Here is a 9,069-nt window from a genome sequence, read left to right on the forward strand (position 1 = left end):
TTTTCAAGTTGTCCCACTTCTTTTTTTTTTCAGGCCTATTCACAAATGGACCAGTGCAGATATGTCAGCCATTCACCAGAGCTGTTTGCTAAAGCAGCTGGACCAGCAACGTCAGCAGGAATTGTTCTGTGACTGCAACGTGCTGGTGGAGGGTCAGATTTTCCGTGCACACCGTAACGTCTTGTACGGCAGCAGTGGATATTTCAGGATGCTGCTGTCTCAGGGAGCTAAAGACACTCTAGAGTCTGTAAGTGCTTCTTTTGATGTCTTCAGCCCTGAGATCTTTGCCATCATCCTGGACTTCATTTACTCCGGTCAGCTGGAGCTCAACAGCTCTAATGTAATAGAAGTGATGTCAGCCGCCAGCTACCTGCAGATGAATGACGTCATTTCCTACTGCAAGGCCTTCATTAAAGCTTTCCTTGAGATCAGCACAAAAGAGGACGATGAGGGTCGGTATCTGTGTCTGTCGGACAGCAGTCCACTTCAGGACAGGCGTGAGAACATCATCGAGCCGTCCAACATGTGTGACGTAAGCATGAGCTCTCAGACCAGACTCTGGGATCAACCAGAGGAGGATCAGACGCAGGAGGACTTCAGAGGAACAAGCCCACAGCCGTCAGGGCTTCAGCAGAACTCTCCTCCACAGTCCAGTCTGGAGGCACAAATGGAGGAGGAGCAGTTCAGCTCGGTGCTCCCTGAACGCAGAAGAAGAGGAAGCAGGAAAAGAACTGCCACCAGTCGCTTGGTAACAGAAGACACTTCTCTCATTGACCTGCAGGGGGTGGTATCACACTGCTCTCAGATAGCAGACGAACTGTACGCCAACATTCCGTCTATTGTTGGGGTTGCTGGGGTGTTTAATAAAGGTGAGCACAAAATGATTGTACATGTATGTTGAGTTTTTATTTTTGAATGAATACTTATATATAGCAAGGATGCATTAAAATTATCGACGGTGACAGTAAAAACCTTTTTACTGTTACAAAAAAATCAATTTCAAACAAACTTTACATTCGTTAATACATCATGAGAATAGCAATCAAAGTTTCTGCAAAAATGTTAAGCAGCACTATTCTTTTCAGCGGTGATGATTCCAGAAATTTCCAGACCTAATCAGCATATTAAAATGATTTATGAAGAATTCTGTGGCAGTGAAGAATGGAGTAATGATGCTGAAAAAAAATCACTTTTACAGCGTTCCAATCACAGGAATGTTTTTTTTAGTTATAATAATATTGTACAGTAATACTGTTTCCTTGTATTTTTTTTATCATATAAATTCAAACCTCATATATATATATATATATATATATATATATATATATATATATATATATATATATAAATATAAATGCCTCAGCAATAAAAAAATTCTATGTTCATACTGGACAAATGCCATTTTGCAATTAAGAGCCATTCATGGTCTTAAACAACAGTCAAAACTTGGAAAGAAGTTAATAATGCAAAACATTTCTCCTTTAGGCTTTTTTCTGCCCCCCCCCCCCCCCCCCATATCCCCCCAGCCCCTCCCAAACTTATTTTTTTCTCTATTTCTCTGTTACTGTATGTTTCTAAGTTTTCAGAGTAAACAAAAGATGTTTTGATTTTAAATGGGGTGATGCATGAAAGGGATCTAAAAGTCAATGTCTGCCTCTCTCTGTCTCAGATTCCACACCCTCTATGCGTTACAAATGTCCATTCTGCACGCACACAGTAAAGAGAAAGGCCGACTTGAAGCGTCATCTCCGCTGTCACACAGGTGAGCGTCCATATCCCTGCCAGGCCTGCAGCAAACGTTTCACTCGCCTGGAACACCTGCGCAGCCATTTTGAGACGGTGAGAAATACACTCAGCTTCACACGTGTCTATTAACACCACCACAGGCTATAGATCCACATGCTACTACTGTTGGTCATTAATTTAGATCTTGTACTGTGTGTGATCACTTTAAGTCATGGATGAATTAAGTCAAGTGTAATGGATGTAATTAAACGAAGTACCTATTTTTTTCAGGCTGTCTAAAAAAAAATTATTGTGGTCTCTTAAACATCCCGTGTTGTCACATGTGTTCCACAGATCCATCAGGCCCGTAAGCTGGTGTGCAGGAAGTGCAAACGGCATGTAACTGAAGTCACTGGGCGAGTTGTAAGCGAGGGAACCCGCAAATACAGGCTGTGTGATGTTTGCATTCAAGAGAGCGGCTACAGTGAGTTGATTACTGATGGGACTGATGGAAATGAGGACAAGGAAGGCCTGTTGTTGGGTGTGGAAGAGGGTATGAGTGAGAACAGGCAAATTGCATGGGTCATGGATGACGATGACCTCGCAGAAGATTCCGGAGCAGATCTCATAATACAGGAAGTGGAGGACAGCGACGAGGAAGCCAGTGGAAAGTGATGATACGCTTGTGGTTGTGTGTGAAAGGGGGAATGGGCTAGAACTGTCTTCCTGGCAGTTTATGGTCTGTTAAAAACTCATAAGGGAAATGATTGTGCATTTTTGTACGAATAAAAACACTTTCTCATTGAAAATCTAAAGTATTAAAATATAACTGCTTTTATAAAAGTACAAGTATATTTCTGTAACTGAAAGTATATTTAGTTTAATTCAAAAGGCATTTATGGGCAAAATGACAATGCGTTAATGTAATTTAGATACAATGAGACAGAATTTTCTGTAATAAAAAAAAAAACTGCAATATTCTAGTTTTGACTTTAAGCTTTCACAGCAGTTTTATGTTTTCACATTAGTTTACTACAACTCTAGTTAATGCCAAGGTTTACATATGTCGTTTAATAAACTATGCTGCATGAAGTCCACGTGACCTACTTTGTGTGAAGTGTACCAGACTCATTTATTTATTTAAAACAAAACAGTTATATTTGTTACCAGTCACAGGCTCGACATAAACATTGTCTAAATAAAATATTGTATGTATGAATATATGTGCTTCTGTTTCACTCTCGATATATCATCTTTGCCATTTGTCTTATTTTGACAGAACATTATTTGCGCTATTATTATCTGGTCTAAGGAAATATATTTTATACACATGCAGTTTATATCATTGGCATTTACCGACAAGTAACAACCTCTTGGAATTATTATTTTACTTTTTTTACTACTTTTTGGACAAACAAGAAAAACATTCAGCTCATGAGCCACGATGACAGATTGGTGCTGAGCCTCTCGAAATCTCCCGTGTTATCGCGAGATCTAAATCCATATATGAGCTCATGACGTCAGGGCGAATGGGGGCGTGTGAAGATGGCGGCGCTCATAATGAGAGTTGGTCCAGGATCTTTCGCTTCTGCTCGGGTTCACAGACCCGCTCTGTGCTCCGCTGCTGCCGCAATAATCAGATCCGTAAGTTCACGCGCGTACTCCTCTGAATGTGACGATGTTACGTGGTTTGTGTGTACCTAAATGAATTAAATTGCGTGCGTGATCTGACAGGTCAGTGTTTCTGCCACACAGTCAAGCTCATTACCTGAGAGGGTTAAGATCGTAGAGGTCGGACCCCGAGATGGACTTCAGAATGAGAAGGTTAAGAGTTTTCTGTGATTCTGAATGAACCTGCATCAACACCAGCAGACAGCGCTGTGCTGTGTGATTAAACACTTCTGTTTTACGTTTGCCAACTGTCAAACCCTGTTGACACATAGTGAATAGTTATTTCAGAAGGTTTGTCTTGGTAGTAAAATAGTAAAAGTAATTGAAGTGTCACAAATAATGATGGGCATGTAAAGTAAAATACAAGATCCGTATCATTTCTGTTAATCAAACTCTGCATCCATCAGACCGTCGTTCCAACGGAGGTGAAGATCCGTCTGATCGATATGCTCTCCGAGGCAGGACTCCCTGTCATTGAGGCCACAAGTTTTGTCTCACCTAAATGGGTCCCTCAGGTGAAAAGCAGCATACGCCATCAGAGACTGTGAACATTTCAGAAACAAATTCTCACAACATAAAATAAATCACTATAAAGAGAGCAAATTATGAGAGATTGGCTGCATTTGATTGGCAGATGTCCGATCAAGAGGAAGTGATGCGTGGTCTCCACAAGAAAGCTGGCGTGAACTACCCCGTTCTGACCCCTAATCTGAAGGGATTCCAGGCTGCTGTGAGTGAAATACAACACAGACTGTTAAAGTGCTAGTGCTATATTAAATATGCTTATTTATATCCTACCATTCAAAATGTTGGGATTAGTAAGAGATGTATACATATAATCTCAGATGAAGGCTGGTGCAAAAGAGGTGGCAATATTTGGTGCTGCATCAGAGCTCTTCAGTAAGAAGAACATCAACTGTTCAGTGGATGAGAGTCTTCTGCGCTTTGAGGAGGTGATGAGAGCAGCCAATCAAGAGGGGGTTCCTGTGAGAGGGTAAGATATCTGCTGATGGCACATTTCAGTGTCTCGGTTATTTTTCCATAGCCCAGTGCTCTTATTACAGAAAAATGTCTTCTCTTTCTCTGTTATTCCCAGTTATGTGTCATGTGTGCTGGGTTGTCCATATGAAGGGAAAGTATCGCCAAACAAAGTGGCAGAGGTTGCAAAGCGACTGTATTCCATGGGCTGCTATGAGATTTCACTTGGCGATACTATCGGAGTGGGCACTCCAGGGGGCATGACGGAGATGTTGAATGCTGTGAAGAAAGAGGTTCCTGTGGAGGCTTTAGCGGTTCACTGTCATGACACTTATGGACAAGCACTCGCTAACATACTTGTAGCATTACAGGTATGGAAGTGTGTGGAATAAATGCCTCTTACCTCTCTGCCTGCCTGTATTGATTTATATTTTTACTATATTCATATTGGTTTACTGTCACTTTAGTGACACATGCCTTGAGTGCATACTATCCATTCTTGCCTCTTCATTTTTCACATTCTTAAAATGAGCAACCGGTTTTTAAATACAACACACCTTTTTTTTCATGTGTTCTTTTCTAGAATGGGGTAAGTGTTGTGGACTCATCCGTTGCTGGGCTGGGAGGCTGCCCTTATGCCCAAGGGGCTTCTGGGAATGTTGCAACTGAAGATGTGGTCTATATGCTGCATGGACTGGGAATCCATACTGTAAGTACAGGACTGTGTCTGTCACATTTAAATCTTAATCTCACAGTCAAATTTATCGGCAGTCTGGATTCTTTCAGAAGATTCTGATCTGTACATGCATAATCTCACCAGTCTGACCTTAAACAGCTTCCTTTAATGGGGAACGTCACTCATAAATCATGACCGATTTTGCGGGATTATGGTTTAACTTCTCATAAATTCACAGGCTTTCTATAAACTATGCTATTATTAAAATTTTGGGATTGGTAAGAGTTAAAAAGCCTTCTGCTCACTAAGGCTGCATTAATCAGAATAAAAATTCTGGTCCAAGACACTGAATCCCTGCTGTTTTCAAGGCAGAAGTTTCTGAATCTACCAAAGACTGTTAGTAATATTAATAATATTATGTAGTAATAGTGATATTATGAAATAGTACAATATAAAATAACTGTTTTCTACAAACCCGATTCCAAAAAAGTTGGGACACTGTACAAATTGTGAGTAAAAAAGGAATGGAATAATTTACAAATCTAATAAACTTATATTTTACTCACAATAGAATATAGATAACATATCAAATGTTGGAAGTGAGAAATGTTGAAATGTCATGCCAAATATTGGCTCATTTTGGATTTCATGAGAACTACACATTCCAAAAAAGTTGGGACAGGTAGCAATAAGAGGAAAAGATAAATGTACATATAAGGATCAGCTGAAGGACCAATTTGCAACTTCTTTTTGCAACGTTAATTGACAACATGATTGGGAATAAAAAGAGCCTTTCAGAGTGGCAGTGTCTCTCAGAAGTCAAGATGGGCAGAGGATCACCAATTCCCCCAATGCTGCAGTGAAAAATAGTGGAGCAATATCAGAAAGGAGTTTCTCAGAGAAAAATTGCAAAGAGTTTGAAGTTATCATCATCTACAATGCATAATATCATCCAAAGATTCAGAGAATCTGGAACAATCTCTGTGCGTAAGGGTCAAGGCCGGAAAACCATACTGGATGGCTGTGATCTTCGGGCCCTTAAGACAGCACTGCATCACATACAGGAATGCTACTGTAATGGAAATCACAACATGGGCTCAGGAATACTTCCAGAAAACATTGTCGGTGAACACAATCCACCGTGCCATTCGCCGTTGCTGGCTAAAACTCTATAGGTAAAAAAAGAAGCCATATCTAAACATGATCCAGAAGCGCAGGTGTTTTCTCTGGGCCAAGGCTCATTTAAAATGGACTGTGGCAAAGTGGAAAACTGTTCTGTGGTCAGAAGAATCAAAATTTGAAGTTTCACCCATAGAAAACATTTGGCGCATCATAAAGAGGAAGATGCAACAAAGAAGACCTAAGACAGTTGAGCACCTAAAAGCCTGTATTAGACAAGAATGGGACAACATTCCTATTCTTAAACTTGAGGAACTTGTCTCCTCAGTCCCCAGAGGTTTGCAGATTGTTATAAAAAGAAGAGGGGATGCCATACAGTGGTAAACATGGCCTTGACCCAACTTTTTTGAGATGTGTTGATGCCATGAAATATAAAATCAACTTATTTTTCCCTTAAAATGATTAATTTTCTCAGTTTAAACATTTGATACCATAATTCCTCAAATAATAGCCGGGGCCTTTATTTACCTGAACTGCAGAAGGTCACAGGCTTTAATTAGAGGCAGGCCTTTATTTCCAGTTCCATCTGTTTGATAAGTAATGGTTTTAAATAACCTGTTTTAAATTAAATCTTTATTTTTAAAAGATAGCATCCAGTGGACCGAGATCATAACATTTAGCACAGAATCAGTTTAGAATCAATCACCAAAATAATCAGTTCGGTTCAGATGCGCTCTGTGTCAGTCTGCTTCACGCTGAATCACGCATGCGCAGTATCATCAGCTCGGATGCGTCCGACAGAAACTGTTCTCAGTTCAGTGTACTGGTGATCCGAAAAACCGATGCAACCGGTTCTTGACTCGAGAACAAGAAACGCTCCGGCAGTGTTCGTTCGTTATCTGGCTCTGCTGCACAAATTTTCCTCCGGCCTTTATTTGTCCGTGTCGACCATGCCCCCAGCCACTATAAGAGGCCCGGCGTTTATTTGAAACTGGTTTTTATTTGAGGAATTACAGGGTATGTTATCTATGTTGTATTCTGAATAAAATATTGAAATTTGTAACTTCCACATCATTGCATTCTGTTTTTATTCACAATTTGTACAGTGTCCCAACTTATTTGGAGTCAGGTTTGTATTTTAATAGATTTGAAAATGTAAATGTAATAAAATTAAAAATGTAGTTTCTGTGATGCCAAAGCTGAATTTTCAGCAGCCATTACTCCAGTCTTCAGCGTCATATGATTCTTCAGAAATCATTCTGATATGCTGATTTGGTGCTTGAAAAACATGTGGGGTCAGAGAAGGAATGGAAAGTGGTTGTAAAATAAATTTCATAGAAATGTCACAAATACATTACTGGGCTTCAGCATATAAAACTAAATAATCATGTAAAAAAAAGGAGTTATGCCACACATTTAAGCTGTAGTTTCTTTGTTTCAGGGAGTGGATCTGCCCAAACTGTTGGACGCTGGCTCATACATCTGTCATTCACTCAACAAAAAGACAAATTCAAAAGTAGCTCAGGCCTCCTGCAAGCTCTGAACTCTTCTTTCTCTTTATAGAGATTGTAGTCTCTGGTATGATGACATTACTCTTTTGGAGCTCACACTACATTACCCTTTCGTACGCAGTGAAATCTCTTCATTTCTAACATTTTTCAAGTATTTCTAAACACAGCGGAGCTGGACATTGGGGATCAGCGCATCCATACTCTACTGTGAATGTGTGACAAGGGTGCTTGTGAGCTCACATCAACCAATATTCACAGCCACAGACCCAAACTGTTCTCTTGTGTCTTGATTTCTGGCAGGCAATCTTTATATATTTATATTTCTAATTAATTAAATATTTTACATAGTGCTGAAGCAATAAATGCAAGGGACTTAATTTGACTTGGCAGAGTATTAAGAATCTAGAATGAAAATGTTTTTCTGGTTACATTTACTAGCGTCATTGTCTTTCAGAATCAGATGTCACAAATAGTTTTAAATATGACATCCTCATACTTGTGTCTTGTGACTCATTTTGAAGACAGAAATATCTGTCATTATCAGACAAAAGCATTATGCTGGTAATCATAACAAAAAAGACTCACAGAACTTTAGATAACAGAGTAATGTACCATTAGGACTACTGATTAATTTTGTTTCTTTCCAGGAAAAAACATGAATAATACATGCTATTTCCATGCTAAGGAAAATCTCTTACCCTTCAAGTTTGCTGATGCCTGTAAATGACCTTAAATTTATTGTAGAGGCATGTCTTTTCATGTGTGCAACAACTTATTGTTTGTATTTGTATTGTTAACTGACATTGTTTTTTTGTTTTTTTGCTTCACACTTTATCTTTAGTGTGTATGATGTTTAATAGAGGATTATTAATTTGAATGATTAAAGACAAGATCAGGAGAAATGTGAACTTATGCATCCTTATGCAATGTGCCAAACTTCTTTTTTACCGGTTAGGCTGACACCTGAACTTTTCATAAAAGTAACAAACATAAAACTGCATCCTTTTGCCAAAAGGAAAGTAACCATTTTAGTTACATAAAGCACTTCTGTTAGCAGTTGAAGGCTGATCAACAAGTCTACACATTTACGCATTTTGTTTGACGTCACACAGCCACCCTCAAAAACATGTTTTACAAATGTATGCATGAATAAGACAAAAAACAGAGTTATTCAGAAGTGAATAATAGTTTTTGTACACTGATCAGGAAGTGACATCCTGTCTATGCATGTTTATATTTGTATTTAGGGAAAAAATTGTATTTAGTAGTTGTTTTTTAAAGTAGTTCTCAGTATATTAATATGACTTTTTATGAATAAAAGAATTAAGTTTATATGTCAGATGCTAACTGTAATAGCAGGTAAACTGTTTTAAATCAGTCAAAACGAAT

At 38.9% G+C, this 9,069-nt stretch overlaps 2 protein-coding genes across 4 annotated transcripts in view; both read left to right on the forward strand.

Moving 5' to 3' along the window:
* Positions 1-2,944, forward strand: part of LOC127976405 (zinc finger and BTB domain-containing protein 8A-like) — a 4,221-nt gene extending 1,277 nt beyond the window's left edge. For both annotated transcript variants that reach the window (XM_052580801.1, XM_052580802.1), the window contains exons 2-4: positions 34-869; positions 1,670-1,839; positions 2,080-2,944. In XM_052580801.1, the coding sequence (XP_052436761.1) occupies positions 34-869; positions 1,670-1,839; positions 2,080-2,400 (1,327 nt within the window). In that variant the 3' untranslated portion in view covers positions 2,401-2,944. The remainder of the gene's footprint in view (positions 1-33; positions 870-1,669; positions 1,840-2,079) is intronic.
* A 312-nt stretch (positions 2,945-3,256) lies between these two features.
* Positions 3,257-8,602, forward strand: LOC127976406 (hydroxymethylglutaryl-CoA lyase, mitochondrial-like). Of its 2 annotated transcripts, none has more exons than XM_052580803.1 (8): positions 3,257-3,369; positions 3,460-3,549; positions 3,804-3,911; positions 4,031-4,126; positions 4,242-4,390; positions 4,493-4,745; positions 4,958-5,083; positions 7,611-8,602. In XM_052580803.1, the coding sequence occupies exons 1-8, from the start codon at positions 3,271-3,273 to the stop codon at positions 7,710-7,712; spliced, it is 1,023 nt and encodes a 340-aa protein (XP_052436763.1). In that variant the 5' UTR covers positions 3,257-3,270; the 3' UTR covers positions 7,713-8,602. The 2 variants fall into 2 exon arrangements, with proteins under 2 accessions (XP_052436763.1, XP_052436764.1); XM_052580804.1 differs by having other exon boundaries at positions 3,260-3,369; positions 3,481-3,549.
* The last annotated feature ends 467 nt before the right edge of the window (positions 8,603-9,069 follow it).

The sequence above is a fragment of the Carassius gibelio genome, chromosome B17 (assembly GCF_023724105.1).
Source record: "Carassius gibelio isolate Cgi1373 ecotype wild population from Czech Republic chromosome B17, carGib1.2-hapl.c, whole genome shotgun sequence".
NCBI lineage: Eukaryota > Metazoa > Chordata > Actinopteri > Cypriniformes > Cyprinidae > Carassius > Carassius gibelio.

Excerpts from the sequence above, each read along its gene's own strand:
- LOC127976406 (XM_052580803.1), top strand. The coding sequence starts at position 3,271 with ATGGCGGCGCTCATAATGAGAGTTGGTCCAGGATCTTTCGCTTCTGCT. Across the intron at positions 3,370-3,459 it reads CTGCCGCAATAATCAGATCC|GTCAGTGTTTCTGCCACACA; the intron begins GTAAGTTCACGC and ends GTGATCTGACAG. Across the intron at positions 4,746-4,957 it reads ACATACTTGTAGCATTACAG|AATGGGGTAAGTGTTGTGGA; the intron begins GTATGGAAGTGT and ends GTTCTTTTCTAG.